Source organism: Cucurbita pepo, chromosome LG13 (assembly GCF_002806865.2).
Source record: "Cucurbita pepo subsp. pepo cultivar mu-cu-16 chromosome LG13, ASM280686v2, whole genome shotgun sequence".
NCBI classification, from domain to species: domain Eukaryota; kingdom Viridiplantae; phylum Streptophyta; class Magnoliopsida; order Cucurbitales; family Cucurbitaceae; genus Cucurbita; species Cucurbita pepo.
Genome location: NC_036650.1, coordinates 5,586,027 through 5,608,325, shown reverse-complemented (window position 1 = coordinate 5,608,325; position 22,299 = coordinate 5,586,027). Strand labels below are relative to the sequence as shown.

Here is a 22,299-nt window from a genome sequence, read left to right as displayed (position 1 = left end):
AAAAAAAAAAAAAAAAAAAAAAAAAAAAAAAAAAAAAAAAAAAAAAAAAAAAAAAAAAAAAAAAAAAAAAAAAAAAAAAAAAAAAAAAAAAAAAAAGAAGAAGAAGAAGAAGAACGCAGCAAGGACAACACGATGTTAGCAATTCAGAAACACAATGAAAATATGTTAAAAGAAATTTCCAGGCAGACGAATTTATCTTGAATTAAACAACTAATTAATGCAGACGGGAAATAGGCGGACTCAACTAAGTACAGCAACCTACACTCTACATCGACGATCATATAACCCTTAAATCAAACGAGACGAACACCGATCTCAAGGAAATTCAAGAAGTTTTTCAACACAGATAATACGAGGAACAGAGGAAGACAAGCCGAATCTAACCTAGCTGAAGGATCAGGAACAATCGAATGAAAATCGAATCGCTCCGTGCTTCATCTGGTTTCAGAGGGTAACAATGAGTTCAGAATTGGAGTAATTTTGCTTTATAACCGACCGGCGTCCTTCCTTGGGCCTCAAATAGGCCCAAATTTTCATGGGCCACCAACACTCTTGGGCTTCTATCAATCACCCATTTTAATAATAATTTTTTTTTCTCAGAATTATCTATTGTTTATTATTATTTTTCTATAAAGCATATTCTTTATCTTTATTTTGGAATATTATTGTGGGGATTTCTTTATTATTTTAATTCACTAGCTAGATTAAGCTTAAAATTTATTCTTTTTGTAAAAAAAAATAATAATAATAAACGTTGAGTTTTATAAAGAAATATTCTTACTTATCCTTTTTGTATTAACCTATAATTAATAATTAATTTTTATAAAAAAATATTGAGAAAGTTTTAATCAATTAATTAATAATAATTAATAAAAATTATGGTAAAATAGACGGAATCTGACGTAATTTAGTAGATAAGATATCGATTATTATTAAATCGTCCAATTTTTTAACCCGCAATGATTGAAATAAAAAATAGTTGAAATTGAAAACTAAATTAGGTACTAAATTAAAAGCACTCTTGAATGCTATTACTTTATTGGATGCAAATTAAAAAAAAAATAATAATAATAAATATATATATATATATATATATATAGCCAATAAAGAATTGGAGCTTGTTATATGCTTTAATTGCAATAATAGCTTAGAGTTGGTTTGGTCAATATAGGTTAATTGAATTAAAAGGTTGGTCTCCCCGGACTTAAAATATATATATATATATTAATAATAAATATATATATATACATAATTTTTTTTTAATTTTATTTTATTTATTTTTGCTTTCGATCTATTTTTTAAATGTATTTTTTTTTTACATTTTTTAGTTCGAGTCTTAATATTTAAATAATTTATTTTTAACAAACGTCTTCCAGAGTACTATAAGTATGATATGTAATAAATATACATAATTATAATTTAAATAGTGACAGAACTAAATATAATTTTAGATTCTTAGGAATTACCCACTCACCTCGTACCCTATACTTGAACATGACCTAATGTCTATAAATTTGTAGATCATTAACAACCGTTACACTTCCAACTAGATTTACACACTCAATAAATCCAGGGCCCATTCTTAATATTCCAAAACTGAATTAAGATTATAAATCATTTATCTTCGTNTTCCACACAACTGTTTCACCTCAAAAGGTTTACAAACTTTTTGGCTCCGGGTTTGTCTAATCTACAAATGGCGGAATCAATTCCTTAAAACAAAGAAGTAAAGCACAAACGATCAAGAGAAAAAAAAAAAAAATAAATATATATATATATATATATATATAGCCAATAAAGAATTGGAGCTTGTTATATGCTTTAATTGCAATAATAGCTTAGAGTTGGTTTGGTCAATATAGGTTAATTGAATTAAAAGGTTGGTCTCCCCGGACTTAAAATATATATATATATATTAATAATAAATATATATATATACATAATTTTTTTTTAATTTTATTTTATTTATTTTTGCTTTCGATCTATTTTTTAAATGTATTTTTTTTTTACATTTTTTAGTTCGAGTCTTAATATTTAAATAATTTATTTTTAACAAACGTCTTCCAGAGTACTATAAGTATGATATGTAATAAATATACATAATTATAATTTAAATAGTGACAGAACTAAATATAATTTTAGATTCTTAGGAATTACCCACTCACCTCGTACCCTATACTTGAACATGACCTAATGTCTATAAATTTGTAGATCATTAACAACCGTTACACTTCCAACTAGATTTACACACTCAATAAATCCAGGGCCCATTCTTAATATTCCAAAACTGAATTAAGATTATAAATCATTTATCTTCGTAAAAAAAACACAGATATATTCGGTCAACATAAAATAAAATATACTTATTTTATTTACTTGATTTGACAAGTTATAATATGTACGTGTGGAGTATAAGTGAAAAGTGTCGGTAGCGACTTGTTCTTAACGAATCTCTATTCAAGTGGGAGTGTAGATAGAAAGAATTTTGAATAGTCGAGTGGAGAAAGCCGGGGAATGCAACCGTCTTCTAATATTTTTGTATGTTAAATAGTCGGAATAAATTTTTTATCATTTATTTTAAAAGTTTCCTAAAGTGTCACCTTTTTAGTCAACGTCACACATAGGTGAGGTGTCGAGTTATAACTCGTTTAAACGGGCTACTACCTTTTTTGCTTGTTTGACTTCACGGGTTAGAATTGATGTGATTTTATACGCTACAATATAATATAGCCGTCTATACAAATAAATGGATAAATAAAATAAGGTTAGAGTATGTGTTCGGGATTCTTTTGTATAAATTTTTAATTTTATATTTATTCGATCCTTAAAATATTACAATATGAATAAATAAATAAATTATTATTTAACCATTAATATTTAATTTAATATCACCAAACCTAAACCAAACCTCAAGCTCAAGTCGTTTCATTTCAACTTCCAATCCGATAACGACTTTCATTACACTTTTAAAACTGCCCCTGCCCATAACCCCTGCCCAAAACCCCTGCCCTCTGCCCGTCTTGGAATTTGACCATTTTGCCCTGACCTAGAAAATTCAACCGTCAAAAACATAACCTATATACCCTATTAATTAATTAATTAATTAATTAAAATAAACGTTTTTTTTTTTTTCTCTCTCTCTAACTGTTGCTTAAAGCCACGCTCTCCTCTTCTTTGCCTTTTAAATCTCTCATCGCTCAACTGCTTCACGCAATTTTCAATCCTTCTTCCTAATGGATTATTACAGCTCTCCCTCCGGGAGCCACCACCGGACCGCCGTGTCGACCGAGGCTGCCGTCCTCAAGGCTCTCCTCCTTGTTCAATCCGATGCTCTCGATTCCAAGCTTCAAGGAGCCTGCGAAATTCGCCGACTCACTAAAACCTCCCAACGATGCCGCCGCCAGCTCTCGGAATCAATCCCCCACCTCGTCTCCATGCTCCACCCACTCCACTACCCTGACTCTCACCTCGAGGCCGCTCTTCTTGCCCTTCTCAACCTTGCTGTTAAAGATGAAAAGTAAATTCCTCTTACATCTCTTTCTTTGCCTTCTATATGACCTGATTTCTTTTCACGCTTTCTTGATATATATATATTTTTTTTTATTAGCTTGTGTTCTTGCGTTTATATTAATCGATTAATAGAATTTGTTACGCTTTCTGAAATTTTCATCTAATTAGCGATATCGATGAGGAGGTTTCTTTTTCTTCTTCTTCTTCTTTATTCCCTTCCCGTTCTTTTGTGGTTAATTATATTTTCGCTTGCGTGTTTGGCTGGTGAGAATACGTGAAAGAAAATGTAAACGGTAGAGGAAGAGGAGGAGGAGGAAGAAAATCTGAAACCAAATTTACATGTGTTGGTTGGTCAATTAGATTGAGATATTTTTTTCTTGGATTCCCTTAACTGAACGATTTCTATATTGGCTATGTTTTTAAATTGATAAAGAATTTGCTAGTCTCAGTATATTTGTATTTGTCCTGTTGAGCTTCGTTTATTTTATTGCTAATTATATTGTTGTTATTTGTGGCTTTAGTTGTTGGAGGCTTCCCCCCTTTCCCTTTTTTTTAATGCGGTTGGCATGGCATGCGGTGGTTGGTGTCTTTGATTGCGCAAATTTGGCTGAAAAAGATATGAAAATTGTGTATATTTTGTCTGTTTTTCTTAAATATAAAAGCCCATATGTTGTTCTTGATGATGATTTAAGGTCTCATGGAAAAATATGCTGTTTTAATTGCCTTGCTATTTTCTGATGTGGGATAATGCTGATGTTCTGTTTATGAATGGTTTGATGAATCAGAATTTGAAAGTTTTTTGTTTTTTTTTTTTAGTTCGACCCAACATTTGAGGTAGCAGTCAAATACTTTATAGACTTAATCGGTTAAACTATGCTTTATAGACATAATCGGTTAAACTATGCTTGAGTTGAGTCGACTATATTGTAGAAAAGTATTGAACATATGGATTTACCGAGGATCCTCCCTTCCCCCATTAGACTACTCTTGCTAAGTAAACCCAATGGTCTTCTATCATTTCCTATGTTGACACCTCCTCCCACTCATGTGCTTGCTTGCACACCCAAACAGCTGATCTTATCTTGCAGATGTGAGCTCACCCCTGTTTTTTCCTTGTTCTTCCTTGTATATGATAATCGAATTGTCATGTGCCCTGTCTTGTTCCTTCTAGCACATCGGATATATTGGGGGCCTTAAGTTCTCATCACAGTTGTGAAATGTTTCCTAGAAAATTCCAGTACGAATGATACTGTTGGCTGAATAAGATGTGTGCACTTGCAATGGAGTTTCTTTTGTTTAGATATCTTAGGTGAAGGAAGAATATTATTGCCTGTTGTGTTTCTGGTAATTGATTCCATGTCAAACTGAGAAGCTGCTTCCTTAATATGTTAATTTTTGGAGTGCCTACAGGAACAAGATCAAGATTGTAGAAGCTGGTGCCTTGGGACCAATTGTTGGTTTTCTGCAATCAGAGAGTTTGATCCTACAGGAGAATGCCACTGCTTCTTTACTCACTCTTTCAGCTTCTACTGTCAATAAGCCGTTAATAAGTGCTGCTGGTGCCATTCCTCTCCTTGTGGAGATTCTTAGATGTGGAAGCCCACAAGCAAAGGCAGATGCTCTAATGGCCCTTTCCAATCTTTCAACACTCCCATCTAATCTTAGCATCATTCTAGATTCAAACCCAGTCCCTTCAATAGTCAGTCTGCTGAAAACTTGTAAAAAATCTTCAAAAACTGCTGAAAAATGCTGCTCACTGATTGAATCCTTAGTTGGTTTTGATGATGGAAGAATAGCGTTGACATCTGAAGAAGGTGGAGTTCTTGCTGTTGTGGAAGTTCTCGAGAATGGCTCTCTTCAAAGTCGTGATCACGCTGTCGGTGCACTATTGACAATGTGCGAGAGCGACCGGTGTAAATATAGAGAACCTATCTTAGGAGAAGGGGTAATCCCTGGTCTTCTTGAACTCACTGTCCAAGGTACACCTAAATCTCAGTCAAAGGCTAAAACCCTCTTAAGGCTATTAAGGGACTCTCCATATCCAAGATCTGAGCTTCAACCCGACACGATCGAGAACATTGTTTGTAATATTATTTATCAGATCGATGGAAAGGACGATCAATCTAGTAAAGCAAAGAAGATGCTGGCAGAGATGGTGCAAGTAAGCATGGAGCAGAGCTTAAGGCATTTACAACGAAGGGCTCTGGTATGCACGCCCACTGATATTCCTATGAATAATTCATGCACCTCTGAAGTTTCTTCAAAGTAACAAAATTTGTTCTCATGCTTTGTCCATGGAGTTTGTAAGATATAAACTTGTTTAGTTGTTACTATTAGAGAACAGGAAATGAAAATAAGATATAGGAGAAAGCAAGCCAGTCCAGGCAGGTCGTGGGAGTGTCGGGAGACTGGTAAAATGCCAAATAAAACTGGGAATGGGATCTGTATGGGGTTGAAATCATAGTGTTCTTTTTTCCTCTTTGCATGTTTGTAAAGGCACTGTTGTATCACAGTATAGAAATAGTGGAGTTTCAAAGTGTTCATTTCTTGGACTTCATCGTTCCCCCCTCCAAACAATATGTTATAAATGATATCGAAGCTAGATGCTGGGCGGTGTGCCAACGAGGATGCTGGCCCCTAAGGAGGTGGATTGTGAGATCATACATGGATTGGAGAGGGGGAACGAAACCTTCTTTATAAGGGTGTGAAAACCTCTCCTACTAGATGCGTTTGGAAGCCTAGAACTTAAAGAGAACAATATCTACTAGCGATGAACTTATAATGATATACTCGAGTTAGTAGGGTAGTAGCTCCACGTGCATGCACATAGAAGCATAAAGCCAAAGTAGTAGATGATCACAAAGCAAAAGAAAGGAAAGGAAGAAAGAAGGATAAGGAGATTGGGAATAAGTTCTTTGCTTGGGTTACAAGTGAATTTGGTGCAAGAGTGTTGCCTAGGATCCCTTTTCTGTCCATATCTAAGAGAAAATGAATCATGATCCTAACTTGTCATAACTATATATTTACACACACACGTGTCCCGAAGTTAAAAGCTACATCACATTTTTTAACCCTAGTAACATAAAGCCAAAATGATGGATCAAAGAAGATTGTCATTGATTTCCATGTATACCAATTACCAAAAAGATAGTGTCTTCATATTTATTTTCATTTTCTCATCGGGTTTTTTAAAACATTTCTTGCAAACGTGACTCGAGGCTCGAACATACACCGACGTTGTCTGCGACGTTTGAATTCCTTACAGCTGATTTGTTTGCTAGGTTAAAACAAATACCGCATAATAGATGTCTCAGTGTTGCAAGAGTGCGATTGTAACAAGTGATATCCAATGGATTTGAAGTTTAATCCCATTAATCGCTCAGAAGAATCAATTACAATTGTTTTCTTAGTATATCACGATGATTCATCCCGTAGAAATACAATTACTTCATACCTTTATCAAAAGTAAGTGACTAGTAAATTGAAAAATGGTCCGATAACGATGAATATTATTATTTTAACTTTAATACATAATAAAACAAACATGAAAAGGAAAAAACCCATGAAATTTAACTCGTAGCTGTGTCATTAGCATTGGTCCGCTATCATGAATAAAAAAATACAAATTAACCATGACCTACACCGGGTCCACTATCCCGATCATAATTTTCCTATTTCCAGAAGAAAAAATTCTTTTTTTAACGGGTTGTGGACAAAGATGGATTCGGACCTCTAACATTATAATTTGTAGCCACGTGCTCTAATTTTACGAGCCACAAGCTCAACCCTATCTCTACTTCGAGAATACTTTAAAAAAATCATATAAACCCTAAACAGGATATACATCCATCTGCCCAGTGTGGACAGCGATTGAAGCGGACGCTTTTATTTATTTATTTATTTATTATTATTATTTGTTATTTCATACCCAAAAATTAGGACCTGAATTTTCCTTGCATGAAAAACGGGTTTAATTTAAAGAAAAATAAATATTATATTAAATGTGGATTATTTCATTTATTATACATTCAAGGGTATTTTGGGTAACAGAAAAAGTTTAATAAATGCCTAAAATCCTACCAATAAGTAATTTACATAAATTATATTTAAATCAATACGAGTTCAAACATTATATTATCATATTAAATTATACTATGCGATGATATAAATGAACGAAGGTATAACTTACATCATAAATGCATACCATGATTTTAAACTATAGAAACTTCATGCATCTTGTATGTTCACGTGCATCGAAATACTTTCCCTCTATGATTAGTACGGACGCGTATACTACAATGTTATGTTACAGTATTGTGTACACCATAATACTATGTACGCTTTAATACATTATTAGCCATGAGACGTTCCATGTGATTATATTTATGTTTTTAAACAAATAATTTATTTATAAAAACAATGTGATACAGCTAAGTTTGTACCAAAGTCGTCCATATTTAAATAAACGCCAAAATAATAAAATAATAATAATAATAGAGAAAATAATTAAATTATTAAACAAAATATCTGTAAAGAATGTGAGAGAACTGAGTGTTGTAGTGATAAAATTCGACAAAGAATTCAATCATCAACATTATTTAATGTTATTTATTACTTTTACACATTTTTTTTAAAATTTTTTTATAAAATTCGACAAAGAATACTTTCCCTATATACGCATGTTTTGTCCTTACTTACGGTGAGATTCTACATTGGTTGGGGAGGAGAACGAAACATTGTTTATAAGAGTGTGGAAACTCCTCATTGGTAGACGCATTTTAAAAACTTTGAGGGGAAGCTCGAAACAAAAAACTCATAGAAACAATATCTCCTAGTAGTGAACTTGGGCTGTTACATTCGCATGCTTTCTAGGAAAATTTTTAGGAGGTCACTCAAAGCATCAAAAGGAAAATTCAAATAAGACAATATCTATTAGCAGTGGGGTTCGGCTGTTACACTCGCGTGCTTGTTAGAAAAATTATTAGGAAGTCATTCAATATAGAATTGTTTGAAGCTAGGTGGGTTGGATTAATTACAACCCCCTACAAATAGGGTCTAGAAAGTAGGAGGGTTGTGTATGATTTGAGTACATTTAAAGCACTCTTTCATTGTGTGTCAGTGTCAATGGCACTCGCAAATTCAGCTGAACAAGAGCAGCAAATATCTGACTCTCTCATCAACTTCAAGTGTGGGATTGGCAACAACGAGCCTTTGCTGAGCTTTGAGCCACAAGGGGTTTGTCAATTAGACACTCACAATTGGGATCAATTGCGTGCCATGGAGGATCCCAGCCCTCCAAGACATCACGGAGATCATAGCCCTCTTTATGGGTGCCTTTCTTATGCCATTCAAGACCCTGAAGCAGCTCAGGACATAACTGGAAATCACAAGCGAGCCCATACGACGGTATTAAATCGTTCGTCTTCATTGCTAAATTATAAGTTTCGTCCCTAAACTCGTATTAGATTGATCGATTGATTGACAGGGAAATAGCAGTGAGGGTGTTTGTAAGAAGCAATGTAAATCATCAACAGCCAAGGATCCACAGAGCATTGCAGCCAAGGTTTGGTCTTGTTTTGTTTGAACAACGTTGGCTAAGAAAATGTCTGTTTTATTGTTTGTTTTGTTACTTAGAATCGACGAGAGAGGATTAGTGAGAGGCTGAAGATACTCCAAGAATTGGTTCCTAATGGCTCCAAGGTGCTTATTGCTATCTAAATTAAGAAAAGCTTTGAACTTTTATGGAATTTTGGGCCATTTTTAACTTCATTTTGCAGGTTGATTTGGTAACCATGTTGGAGAAAGCCATTAGTTATGTCAAGTTTCTTCAACGTGTCAAGGTACGAATATAAGTTACGAATAGAAATGTATGTTTAAATTAGAGAATCCGGACTTGTAGGGACCTATTGAAGTAGAGAGAGATTTCTCCCCATTAGTTAAACGAGGCTAAAGATAGAGATTATATTCTCTACCTCCAACCCGCTCAAATCTATTAGAAACTACAAACCTCCACAATGGTATGATATGGTCTATTTTGAGTATAAGCTCTCATGGTTTCTTTTTAGGCTTCCACCTCGTACTAATGGAGATGTATTCCTCACTTGCAAACCCATGATCATTCTTTGAATTAGTCAATGTGGGACTCCCTCCCAACAATCCTCCCCTCGAACCTGAGGCCTATGGGGCCCTCGAACAGCCTCCCTATAATCGAACAAAGGGCTCAACTTCTTCTCTGGAGATATCAAACAAAGTACAACTACACCTTCGAGACTAGTAATTTCTTTGTTCGACATTTGAGGATTCAATTAGCATACCTAAGTTAACGACATGACTTTAGATACCATGTTAGAGATGCATTTCTTACTTATATAGACTCGTGATCATTCTCTTAATTAGTTAATGTGGAACTCCCTCCCAACAATTCTCAAACACGTCTCTATGCCCTCTTTATCGTTCTAGTTAAAATTTTGAATTTCAGATCCTAGCGGCCGACGAATTTTGGCCCGTTCAAGGAGGGAAAGCTCCAGATATTTCACAAGTTAGGGAAGCCATTGATGCCATTCTTTCATCACAAAGAGAAAGAAGCTGAAGCTCAAGTAGTCAAAAGTGATGGTGTTTTTGGCCTCCGCGTAGACCGACATTACTCAAATGAGCTAGCAACTGAAATGTATGCATATCAGAATGCACGCCCAATGCCTTATCAGGGCCAATGTGCTTTAATCTTTTGAAGAACATCAACGCCTCATGCAGGCTGCAGCCCATTTGGGTCCTTCACCAATACACACACAAAGGAATCAGCCCATTTTCAATCTACAAACTTGCTCCAATCCAAACCCCTTTTTTGTTACTCTTTTATTTGCTTCCAATCATCCTACCTTAGATTCAATCTTTTTGTTAGGTAGAATTTGAATTAATGTAACCGTCCAAGTTCATTGCTAGTTGATATTGTTTTCTTTTGGGCTTTCTCTTCCAAACTTCTTAGAAGTTTCCACACTCCCTTTCCAACAGACGAGGGATCTCACAATCCACCCCCTTAATGGCCCAACATCGTGGCTGACACACCACCCTCTAATACCATTGTAACAGCCCAAGCCCACCACGGCTAATAGATGTGTTCTCTTTGAACTCCAACTGATGGAATCTCACAAGTCTCGCATTTTTTCGTAATTCATGGATTTTGTTGCAAGATTAGAAACAAATACATCTTGGGTCATTTCAAATCCGTAGGTAAGAAACTAGTTCTCCAAAATCATATCAATGAACACCAACAAAATGAAAAGAGACAACACACGGAACCAAAGAGATACTTAAATTTAACTTAATAATTTTGAACTAACACGAAAAAAAAAAAAAAAAAAACTTAATTTTAATACGAAAAAAGAGTTAAAGTTGATTGCAGATTATATTAGATTGNGGAAAAAAAAAAAAAAAAAAAAAAAAAGATTAGTATAAAGCTTAAAGTATATGAAATTATGTAAATGGGCCTAGGCTTAAATCATGTCTTTAATAAAAGTGACATTAAAATCTTATCTTTAACCATTCTTTAATAACCATAATATAAAAATAATGAGCTGCCCATAAACTCCCAAGTAAACATTTCATTATTTTGGTTCACAATGGTCCACAAACTATATAATATACATAATCTAATTATGTTAATTTCTTTCGACTTTAATATATATATATATATATATTTTTTATGTAAGTTACCGGGAGAAAATAACATTTTAAATATTAAAACTACCTTATAGACGGGTTCGTTTGATATACAAAAATTGTTCGAGAACAACCAGCAAAGAACGTTGAGATAAACTGATATCAATTGTGATAGTCCAAGCCCACCGCTAACCGATATTGTCTACTTTGACTTATTACTAATCGTCATCAGCCTAACGATTTTAAAATACGTTTACTAGAGTGAGATTTCTACCCTTTTATAAAAAAAATGTTTCGTTCTCCTCTCCAACCAATGTGAGATCTCACAATCCTTCCCTTGGGACCCAGCATCCTCGCTAGCTCACTGCCTGATGACTGACCCTGATACTATTTGTAATAGCCCAAGCCCACCATGAGTAAATATTGTCCGCTTTGATTCATTACATATTTTCGTCAATCTCACGATTTTAAAATACATTTACTAGGGAGAAATTTCCACATCTTTATAAGAATGTTTCGTTCTTTCAACCGATGTGAGATTTCACAATCCACCTCCTTGAGGGTCCAGCGTTTGGTGACTAGCTCTGATACCGTTTGTTATAGCTCAAGTCCACCGTAGTAGATATTGTTTGCTTTGACCCGTTACATATCGCCATTAGTCTCACCATTTTAACACACATTTATCAGGGCTTGATAAATGTTTCGTTCACGTCTCCAACCAATGCAAAATCTCACAAATTCGCATAAAATCATATCTAAACATTGGATAGATAAACGTCGAAGTTGTTAAGAACTTCAGGACGAGAGTGTTCGGGGGTCATTGCCATATTTGTGTCCCACCGACAAAAACCCAAAGGGGAGAAATGGGAATGAGATTCCCGTCAATACGAGTTCGCGTTTTGGACCATATGCTCCACACGATATGCTTTAAAAATGTTTAATTAATATCAAAATCAAACTTTGAGATATCAATTTTAAACATTTAATATGCATCATTATCACATTAGGTGACCATTATTTGCCGCCATCAGCCCCCACCATATACACACATTTCCGTCCCATTAACATCATCACTCACGTCTTAATAATTAATTTTTTAGTTCAACCATACACAAACCCGGAAAAATTCTCTTATCTAGAATCACAATCTTTTTTTTAGCATCGTTTGCAATATAATATAAAATAGCTTTCTAACCCGAGCGTCCGTTCATGTGGAGGGAAATATATTTTTATTATTTTGTTCGTAAAAAATCTGTTCAAATAGTGTTACATCTAATTTGATATACGAATATTACTTTCTAGTAACAACGATGCCTAAATTAATAGGGTAGGGAGTCTAAAGCATGAAGGAGGCAAGAAGGAGACCATGATGTTACCCGTCACAAAATATTAATATGAGAATCTCGTATTATTCATTAATTCAAATTTTATATTCGACGCTAAATTTTAATTTCTTATATTCGCCTCATTGATCGTAACGTTTTATGCAAAATCATTGAATTTTTTTGTATTCAAATTAAATGAATTCAATGCATCACATTTATGGAAACTCGTAAAAAAATTTCAAACTTTGAAGACATAAATAGATATTTAAACTATACGTAAATAAAAAGTGGTGTATATGAATTGGGTTGGAGAAATCTTTTTGGCCAACCCGAAATATTAGGTTGATTGGGTTTGTGACTCAAGCAACTCGAATAGAGTTTACAATCCAACCAAACTAAACCCAACCCTCTCTTTTGGATTGAGTTGATTGGTTTGTCGAGTTATTTTCTAAATTATTTAAAAAAATTATACTTATCCACCGTACATATTACATTAATAACTAAAATCTCACAAAACTCAAATATATCAATTATTTACAAGTAACAGTGCATTACTAACATCAATTACAAACATTAAATATCATTAATTTTCGTAATAATCTTAAAAATAAGATAATATTAGGATGGTCATGTTTACCGAACCAAAAAAATGTCAACTTAACTTTTATAGTTTGGATTAGATGATACGATTTTTTTTTGGACTCTGAGATAAAAAAAAATTAAAAATTTATTAGAAGGTTATTAACCATAATTAATAATAAAAAAAAAAAGTTAATTATATTAAAAAGCTAGACACCAAAAAAGACAAGGTTGTTGGCGGTTGGAAAATATGGGGTGGTCACCAAACTACATATATAGTTTTAGTTAATATTTATTTTTTTAAAAAAAGAATATAATTAAAATTTATTTCTCATTCGAATATTCACTATTATTTTGTTCATAAAAATCAAAAGTGTTCTGTAAAAGGTAAAAACTCCCCTTTTTGCAGTAATTTTGGAATCTCTCTCTCTTTGGTTCACAATGGGTAAAAAAGTAAAAAGTAAATCATTTTTACTCTTTACTTCTTCCCCAACTAATTTTATGGTAGAAAATATAGATGAAAGTTTCACATTCCCTAATTTAGAGAATGATCATGAGTTTATAAACAAAGAATACTCTCTCTATTGATATGAGACATTTTGGGGAAGTCCAAAGCAAAGCGATGAGAACTCATGCTCATAGTGGACAATATTATGTCACTGTGGAAGTCCAAAAAATGAGAGTTTATGCTCACAGTGGACAATATGATATCATTGTGTAGAGTCGTGTTTATCTAACAATATATTCCTTATAAATTTATTCACTTGTGTTATGCTGAAATTGAAAAACTAACGTTTAATGGGATGAAACATGATTAACTAAGTAAAATGACGAAATTAACCCTTATTTGTTTGGGGTTCCGACAAGCTTTGTGTTTTAATTGGTCATTTTAATCGTGTTTAAATTAATTAAACTTTGATTACTGAAATCATGTCCGTTTCAATCACTCTCTGCCTCGCACGCACGCACACGCAGAGGTCCATGGGGGCCAACACCCGAAGCTCTCTCTTTTTGTTTATTATTTAAAGATAAAATTCCATTTTGAAAGGTAGAGCAAGCGAGCTACCCATTCCACCCATGTCTGCCAAAGCAATTTCCATGGGGACCTTAGCCATGGCTTTTCATCCCCACCCCCCACCTCCCACCACTCTGTTCTTCCATTTCTGTACTTAAATTCCATTATTCTTCTTACTGCATATTCTCCCCCCACCATTGAAGCAAACCCAATTCTTCCCTCTTTTTGCCCTTTTCTTTGTGGGTATCTCTGCTTTTTCTCTTTTGTTTCTTTGAGGGTTTCGAGATCTCTGTTCTTTCCCTCGAGATCTGCTTCCAAATGGGTTTCTCCATTGGTACTTGTTCTAACCCAAGGGTGTCCCACCTTGAGTTAGAGCATCAACATTCCCACTATAACGAGCTCAAGATTAAGACCCTTTTGAGAAAAATGATTTGGGAACTTGGGTTAGCGTGTATTACTCCTCCTGCTCGTCTTCGCCGCAAGAATCAGAGCATTCAAGATGATGATCACCACACCAATGTCGATGGGAAAATCAAGAATCTCGAGCACAATAAGGCTTGGTTGCTTGCGGAGTCTGGTCCTTGTGGTGGGGACTCCTCAAATACTGATCCACAATCGGTTCACTCGTCTTTTCGGTTTAGTTTTTGCTCTCAAGTTGAGCTTGAAACCATGAATATCGGCTCTTCAACCACTGCGGCCACTGTTTTGATGGTGAATTTGGAAAATGGAATGATGGCTGATGCTCTCACCAAAGAATTGAAATGGCGGAGGATTGAATCATTGGAAAAAAGCATTTCCCCTGTGGCTCATACTTTGATTCGATTCAGATATCGCGAAATTCTTGCTGCTACTCGTAATTTCTCAAAAGGTACTCTCAAAGTCAAACACCCTTTTTCTTGTTTTTTAAACCAATTTTTGATATGTAATCTTGAACCCTTTTTCAATTTCTTCCCAAATTTGGTAGGCAGAGTTCTGGGAAGAGGGGCTTTAAGCTGTGTATTCAGGGGGAGAGTTGGGTTTTTAAGAACAGCTGTGGCTATCAAACGCTTAGACAAGGAAGATAAAGAGTCTGCGAAGGCGTTCTGCAGAGAATTGATGATTGCTAGCTCTCTTCATAACCCAAATATTGTTCCTCTTGTGGGGTTTTGTATTGATCCAGAAGAGGGCTTGTTTTTGGTTTATAAGTATGTTTCTGGTGGAAGTTTGGAAAGACATTTGCATGGTATGATTCCTTGTTCTTCGGTTCTTGATTTAGTTGAACTTTGGTTGGTTTTTTGAGATTCTAACGTTGTAACAATTGCAGAGAAGAAGAAGGGAATAAAGGGTTGCTTGTCTCTTTCCTGGTCAGTGAGGTTTAAGATTGCTCTTGGAATTGCTGAGGCTGTGGCGTATCTTCACAATGGGACTGAAAGATGTGTTGTTCATAGAGATATTAAGCCTTCAAATATTCTTCTTTCGTCCAAGAAAGTGCCAAAGGTAAAAGAATATGTTCGTTTTTGTGGATATTCCTTTGGTTGTTTGGTTGTAGACGCGTGAAAACCTATCCCTTGTAGACGCGTGAAAACCTATCCCTTGTAGACGCGTGAAAACCTATCCCTTGTAGACGCGTTTTCAAACCTTGAGGGGAAGCCCAGAAGGAAAAGCCCAAAGAAGCGGTGAACTTGGGTTGTTACAAATGGTATCAGAGCCAGACACCAGGGTGGTATGGTGGTATGCCGAGGGCTGGGTCCCAAAGGGGTGGATTGTGAGATCCCACAAAGGGAGGGGTATGGTGGTATGCCGAGGGCTGGGTCCCCAAAGGGGTGGATTGTGAGATCCCACAAAGGGAGGAGAACGAAGCATTCTTTACAAGAGTGTGGAAACCTGGAAACCTATCCCTAGTAGACGCGTTTTAAAACGGGGAAGCCCAGCATTCTTTATAAGAGCGTGGAAACCTATCCCTAGTAGACGCGTTTTAAAACGGGGAAGCCCAAAGAGGACAATAACTACTAGTGGTGAGCATGGACGGTTACAAATGGTATTAGAGCCAAACACTGTGCGATGTGTCAGCGATGACGCTTGGGTCTCGAAAGGGGGTGGATTGTGAGATCCCACATTGGTTGGAGAGGGGAGAACAGGATTCCCCTGTGCCAGTGTCAGGTCCCCAAGGGGTGGATTGTGGTTGGAGAAGAGAACAAAACATTTCTTATGAGGGTGTGAAAACCTTGAGTGGAAGCCCGAGAAACCAACCAAGCCATCGGTCTAGATAATTTGAGGTTAGCCTTTCATTATTCTTATTCATCAACTGTTTCCTGGTAATGGTTGCTTGCAGTTATGTGATTTTGGGTTAGCGACATGGACTGCTGCTCCATCTGTGCCTTTCCTTTGCAAAACTGTCAAAGGAACATTTGGGTATGAACTCATTCTTAAGCCATTTTAGTGTAGGGGAAGGATGATGAGATTCAATCTCGCCCTTCTCGTGTTCTGTTCCATTCCGATTTACGATTTATGAACTTATTTGTAGTTACCTAGCTCCGGAATATTTCCAGCACGGGAAGGTATCAGATAAAACAGATGTCTACGCTCTAGGGGTCGTGTTATTGGAACTCATAACGGGCAGGAAACCGATCGAAGAAAGAACTCATGGAGAGGAGAACTTGGTTTTATGGGTAGGTCATTATATCACTTTTGTTTACTTTTGTTGTATGAATGATTCTGCAGAGCTTTAGAATGAAACATTCCAAACCCACCGCTAGCCGATATTGTCCACTTTGGCCCATTACGTATGGCCGTAAGCCCCACGTGTTGCATTCGTCGGTGCAGTCTCGAGTATATGACAGAAGAAAGTAGTCTGTCAAGTATAACAAGTTTGATATGTTCCTACAGGCAAAGCCACTCTTGCAGAAAGGGAAAGGGGCGATTACCGAGCTGCTTGATCCGCAAGTGACGTGTACGACGAAGAATTCGAATCAAATAGTCCAAATGATCGAAGCTGCCGCTGCTTGCATTACCGGTGAAGAATCGCGCAGGCCTGGGATCTTAGAGATCATTGCAATATTGAAAGGTGAAGAACAGCCTCTGCCCAACAGATCAAAGAGGTCTGGTTTCTTGAGCCATGGATGTGTCACTGATTGTTATTCACAGTTTCAAAACACGAACAGCGAAATGACGAGTCATTTAGCGTTGGCCATGTCGGGACTCCCCGAATTCGAAGAAGACGATTACCTTTTCTGCCGTTGAAAAGTCGAGATTATTTTTCCTCATTTTAGTTGAATCAAATCATTGATGATTTTGTAAATATGATCATTTTTGTACAGATGTTCTGTTTGGAAGTGGTTGGTTGAGACACAATCATGGAAGTTGCAGCTTAACAACCAAATCAACGTTTTCCATAATGAAAAATGTTTAAGAAAATGGAGCCCATTTGATTTGTTTTTTCATGCAGACATCAAATCAATCACGACAAGCTACATTTAAAATGTAAAACAAAAAAACAGAACAAAGAAAACAACAACAAGAACAATAAACGGTATACAAACACTTTAGAATATCTTTGCAACATCTCTGATTAAACCACGGTTGGCACAGGCGAAATCTGTGAACTCTTCGTATGAAATGTACCCATCGCCATCGGTGTCGATCTCGGCCATCATCCGCTGCACTTCGTCAGGGGTAACGGAGCCAAGCGTCTTCAAGGATTCACCGAGCTCCGACGCAGAGATCCTACCGTCGCCATTGGCGTCGAAGCGCTTGAAAATTCGGTCTCGGTCAACTTTGTCTTTAGCATCATCAGCCATTGTGATAATAATATGAAAAGGGTTAGTGTTCCAGGATTTTGGTGACTGAGAGATTGAGAGACAGAGAAGGGAATCATGAGTTATATAAAGAGCGAAGTTTGTGGAGATTAAGGTTATCCTCAAATGTCGGCTTAGAAACTGATTTTACCAAAATTATGGTTTCTCGTGTAAGAAACATTCTTTGCTATTGCAATTTTATTTCTCTTATTATATACATATATATATTAGCTTGGGCTTGGGCTAATAAACACGGAATGTTTGGGCTTCAAGTTTGGGCCACCTTACTTCTACTTTTCGTTGGGCCTGAGTTTCCATATTAACTTGGGCTTCAGTTTTGGGCCACCTGACTCCTACTTTGAGTTGGGCCTGCGTTTCCATATTAGCTTGGGCTTCATTTTTGGGCCACCTGACTATCACTTCGATTCTGGAATCTTGAACTATACTAATATGTTACATTTTTTTCTCGTTCTTGATTAAATTTATTTATTTTTTAATAAATTATAGATTGATTTGTGTTTGTTGATGAACTTTTAATTATCTTTTATCTATGTATCCGAAAAATTATAAATTGTGAAAAAATAAAACTTTTTTAAAAAACAATTTTTTTTAACAACCCGAACCTAACCCGAGAATAGAGGATTGGGTTAGGTTGGGTTGTGAAAATTTTTGGGTTGAGTTGGGTTACCAATCTAACCAACTTGAACTTTTTGGTTTGGTAAAAAAAATCCTCAACCCAACCCAATCCAACCATGTACACCCCTAGTTTTCATCCTTAGCTAAATAAGGCTCCATTTAATATATAAAATATGTATACATTATATCGTAACTCTTTTTTTTTTTTTTATGGGAATGTACATCGAATTCGAAAACTCAAAAAATCGAATCAACCCAACCTAAACCATAGGTTGGGTTGGGTTAATTTTCTAGAACCAAACTAGTTCGATTCAAGTTTTGGGTTCACTTGACAAAAGTCCCAGTCAACCCAAAACCATCAGACGCTTCTCATAGCACTTAGCAGATGCCCCTTGCAACATTCAAAATCAGCAGATACTCCTCGCATACGCCCTCACCCTCACCCACGTTGCCATACGCTCCTCGCCTTTGCTATCGCCGCCCCCACGCCCATGCTCAACCCAATCGTATACACTCCGTACTAATCTCTTGCTTTATGAAAATTGTGTCCCCCTCCAATAACATGGTTTATTAGAAAAAGGAGGGGAAATTCATTACTTCAAACAAAAGAAATGTGTATAGTTGATTGCAAAGATGCAAGTTGGTAGGCTATTTAGGCATCCTCAATGTGGCATCACATAGCTTGCAAGTTCCAATTTTGGCATATATATTCTTAGCCTACTATGATTCCACCTTCCACTTTACAATATATGCTTTTAAAAGTGGAAAGTGGGAAGTAAGATGCAAATCAATGGGTTGCTGGTCGCCTCTCTCTCAAGTGGAGCCTTGTCAAAATCAATAGCATCACTTCTCAAGAAACCCATTAAGTTACTTAAAGTGCATCATCACTAACCACTACTTAATCATTCTCGTAATAAGCTCATAGCTTACTATGATATTGTCCGCTTTGACTTGTTACGTATCGTCGTTAGGGTTTTTATACTCTTATAAGAAATGCTTGGAGACCCAACGTTCTTGCTGGCACACCGCCCGGTGTCTAGCTTTGATACCATTAATGATAGCCAAACCCACCGCTATAGATATTGTCTATTTTGGTCTGTTACGTGTTACCCTCACCCTTACAGTTTTAAAACATGTCTGTTAATGAGAGGTTCTACTCAATCATTCTCATAATCTTAGGATGTTATAATCTTAGCTCCTAACCTACTATGATGTTGTCTGTTTTAATTTGTTATGTATTGTCGTTAGCCTCACGGTTTTTAAAATGCGTCTACTAAGAAGAGGTTTCCACGCTCTTATAAGAAATGTTTGGGGACCCAACGTTCTTACTGGCATATCGCCCTATGTCTAGCTTTGATACCATTAATGACAGCCAAAACCCACCGCTATAAATATTATCCATTTTGGTCTGTTACGTATCACTCTCAACCTTACAGTTTTAAAGCGTGTCTGTTAATGAGAGGTTTCCACACCCTTATAAGGAATGTTTCGTTCTCCTCTCCAACCAATGTGGGATCTCACTTTTTTTTTCCTACTCAATCATTCTCATAATCTTAGGGTGTTATAATCTTAGCTCCTAATACTATGATATTGTCCGTTTTGACTTGTTATGTATCGTCGTTAGCCTCACGGTTTTTAAAATATGTCTACTAGAAAGAGACTTTCACACTCTTATAAGAAATGCTTGGGGACCCAACGTTTTTGCTGGCACACCGCCTAGTGTCTAGCTTTGAAACTATAGATATTGTTCATTTTGATCCATTACGTATCACCCTCGGCCTTACAGTTTTAAAGTGTGTCGGTTAATGAGAGGTTTCCACACCCTTATAAGGAATGTTTCGTTCCCTTCTCAAATTGATGTGGGATCTCACTTTTTTTTTCCTACTCAATCATTCTCATAATCGTAGGGTGTTATGATCTTAGCTCCTAACCTACTATGATATTGTCTGTTTTGACTTATTATGTATCGCCGATAGCCTCACAGTTTTTAAAATGCGTCTGCTAGGAAAAGGTTTCCATAAGAAATGCCTGGGGACCCAACATTCTTTGTGGTACACCGCCGAGTGTCTAGCTTTGATACCATTAATGACAGCCAAAACCCACCGCTCTAGATATTATCAATTTTGGTCTGTTACGTATCACCCTTAGCCTTACAGTTTTAAAGCGTGTCTGTTAATGAGATGTTTCCACACCTTGATAAAGAATGTCTCGTTCCCTTCTCCAACCGACGTGGGATCTCACTTTTCACATGAAAAAAAATAAAATTAAACGTTACATTCACCTTTCAAAATCTCAACAAACACCTTAAGTAGGAAGAAAAAGCTAAACACCTTTCACAATTAGTGTAACAACGAAAAAGATCGAGGAAGTGTTCTATCATGTCAAACAATACTTAATGGTGAAGGAGCGGAAAAAATAAGTGAATAATTTAGCTATCATATATGATGTCGAGTTATATCGATTTGATATCAATACAAGTATAAATGAGTACACTTTTTCAATCATAGCTCCAAAAATGAGTAAGCATCCGAATTATCTTGACTAATAGTGTGTACGAAAAAAACTTGTTCATTAATTAATTCATTCCTACCATCTCAGCTGCGAGAGGACATTAATTATTTTGTACCCAAAACTCTAATATTCTCTCACCTTTTTCTTTTATGATACTTTCATTTTCGACCATACGAAACCTCGTCTTTAACATCTTTTATAGTACGATGCATGCATCTAAATACTTTTTGTAACAAATAAAGCTGTTCGTATTGCATATGTGATATCGATGGCCCCCTAAAGCAGACACTTATTGTTCTTCGAAGAGTTATTATTATTATTATTATTTTTGTAGTTCTTTGTTCTAAATTCGATCAAATGTTTTGGAATAGAAAACCTAAGTCTCCTACCGTGCTTGGTTTCATTGTTCGTTTATGTAATGGTTGAAAACGTTGTTAAACTTAGTATTTTAGAATATGTATGCGAGATCCCACAACGATTGGAGAGGGGAACAAAACATTTTTTTTTTATAAGAGTGTGGAAACCTCTCTCTTGCATATGCTTTTTAAAACTATGAGGCTGACGATGATGGGTAACCGGCTAAAACGGACAATATCTGTTAGTTGTGGGCTTGGACTGTTACAAATGGTATCGAGCTGCCAGCAAGAATGTTGGGTCCCACATTGGTAGGAGATGGAACAAAGCATTTATAAGAATGTGGAAACCTCTCCCTGGCAGATGCGTTTTAAAACTGTGAGGACGACGACGATACGTAACAAACCAAAACGAACAATATTTGCTAGAGGTGGGCTTGGGTTGTTTCAATGTACAGGTATACATATTATATCTTCTTGTGAAGGTTTGTAGGAATGGTTTGACGGCGAACTCGACTCGTTCTTATGAGACTTGCATGTAATGCAACGTTTTCTCAAATATTATATGTTTCAATTAGTAATATTTGATTTTGTCGCGTTTAATTCGTGATATAATGAGTTGGAGAATTATGTAGACGTAGGTCACGTGATTAACTCATTCGAATAATTTCATTACCAACCTTCATAATTACATAAGAGATAAACTCGAAATGCTTTATTAAAAGAGATTAAGTTAGAGATAGCAAAATGTTTGGATTGGTAATAATATGATTTGAAAGGATGCCTAATTTTTGACACATCTACTTATTACTTTAGCTTTAAGATTGTTATGATTTTTTATTTTTTATTTTTTCTTTTAAATTTTAAATTCTTACCAATTTTTTTTTTTTTTTTTTTTTTTTTTTTTTTTTAACCGTCCAAACACACCTATTTATTTTAAG

The 22,299-nt window shown here is 35.8% G+C and overlaps 5 protein-coding genes across 5 annotated transcripts in view; 3 read left to right on the top strand and 2 right to left on the bottom strand.

The window, feature by feature from the left end:
- LOC111808829 overlaps positions 1-463 on the bottom strand; it is a 4,356-nt gene extending 3,893 nt beyond the window's left edge. The window contains exon 1 of the mRNA XM_023695029.1: positions 385-463. The gene's annotated coding sequence lies outside the window, so the exon portion shown is untranslated. The remainder of the gene's footprint in view (positions 1-384) is intronic.
- Positions 464-3,139: 2,676 nt separating this feature from the next.
- Positions 3,140-6,062, top strand: LOC111808544 (U-box domain-containing protein 2-like). Its single transcript, XM_023694605.1, has 2 exons — positions 3,140-3,517; positions 4,921-6,062. Exons 1-2 carry the CDS (start codon positions 3,234-3,236, stop codon positions 5,777-5,779), a joined length of 1,143 nt encoding a protein of 380 aa, XP_023550373.1. The 5' UTR covers positions 3,140-3,233; the 3' UTR covers positions 5,780-6,062.
- A 2,544-nt stretch (positions 6,063-8,606) lies between these two features.
- LOC111808546 (transcription factor bHLH83-like) lies at positions 8,607-10,641 on the top strand. Its single transcript, XM_023694606.1, has 5 exons — positions 8,607-8,916; positions 8,996-9,073; positions 9,145-9,210; positions 9,288-9,350; positions 9,989-10,641. Exons 1-5 carry the CDS (start codon positions 8,635-8,637, stop codon positions 10,097-10,099), a joined length of 600 nt encoding a protein of 199 aa, XP_023550374.1. The 5' UTR covers positions 8,607-8,634; the 3' UTR covers positions 10,100-10,641.
- A 3,469-nt stretch (positions 10,642-14,110) lies between these two features.
- Positions 14,111-17,473, top strand: LOC111808543 (probable serine/threonine-protein kinase PBL7). The gene is made up of 6 exons (XM_023694604.1): positions 14,111-14,953; positions 15,050-15,307; positions 15,389-15,561; positions 16,397-16,476; positions 16,589-16,733; positions 16,951-17,473. Exons 1-6 carry the CDS (start codon positions 14,404-14,406, stop codon positions 17,302-17,304), a joined length of 1,560 nt encoding a protein of 519 aa, XP_023550372.1. The 5' UTR covers positions 14,111-14,403; the 3' UTR covers positions 17,305-17,473.
- Positions 17,474-17,488: 15 nt separating this feature from the next.
- LOC111808547 (polcalcin Ole e 3-like) lies at positions 17,489-17,951 on the bottom strand. Its single transcript, XM_023694607.1, has one exon. The coding sequence runs from the start codon at positions 17,859-17,861 to the stop codon at positions 17,607-17,609; it is 255 nt and encodes an 84-aa protein (XP_023550375.1). The 5' UTR covers positions 17,862-17,951; the 3' UTR covers positions 17,489-17,606.
- Between the last annotated feature and the right edge of the window lie 4,348 nt (positions 17,952-22,299).

What these genes read in the sequence shown, in the direction of transcription:
- LOC111808544 (XM_023694605.1), top strand. Translation starts at nt 3,234, where the DNA reads ATGGATTATTACAGCTCTCCCTCCGGGAGCCACCACCGGACCGCCGTG. An exon ending in CTTGCTGTTAAAGATGAAAA is followed by an intron (nt 3,518 to 4,920) that starts GTAAATTCCTCT and finishes GAGTGCCTACAG; the next exon opens with GAACAAGATCAAGATTGTAG.
- LOC111808546 (XM_023694606.1), top strand. Translation starts at nt 8,635, where the DNA reads ATGGCACTCGCAAATTCAGCTGAACAAGAGCAGCAAATATCTGACTCT. An exon ending in CACAGAGCATTGCAGCCAAG is followed by an intron (nt 9,074 to 9,144) that starts GTTTGGTCTTGT and finishes TTTGTTACTTAG; the next exon opens with AATCGACGAGAGAGGATTAG. An exon ending in AGTTTCTTCAACGTGTCAAG is followed by an intron (nt 9,351 to 9,988) that starts GTACGAATATAA and finishes TTTGAATTTCAG; the next exon opens with ATCCTAGCGGCCGACGAATT.
- LOC111808543 (XM_023694604.1), top strand. Translation starts at nt 14,404, where the DNA reads ATGGGTTTCTCCATTGGTACTTGTTCTAACCCAAGGGTGTCCCACCTT. An exon ending in TACTCGTAATTTCTCAAAAG is followed by an intron (nt 14,954 to 15,049) that starts GTACTCTCAAAG and finishes CAAATTTGGTAG; the next exon opens with GCAGAGTTCTGGGAAGAGGG. An exon ending in CGTCCAAGAAAGTGCCAAAG is followed by an intron (nt 15,562 to 16,396) that starts GTAAAAGAATAT and finishes GGTTGCTTGCAG; the next exon opens with TTATGTGATTTTGGGTTAGC.
- LOC111808547 (XM_023694607.1), bottom strand. Translation starts at nt 17,861, where the DNA reads ATGGCTGATGATGCTAAAGACAAAGTTGACCGAGACCGAATTTTCAAG.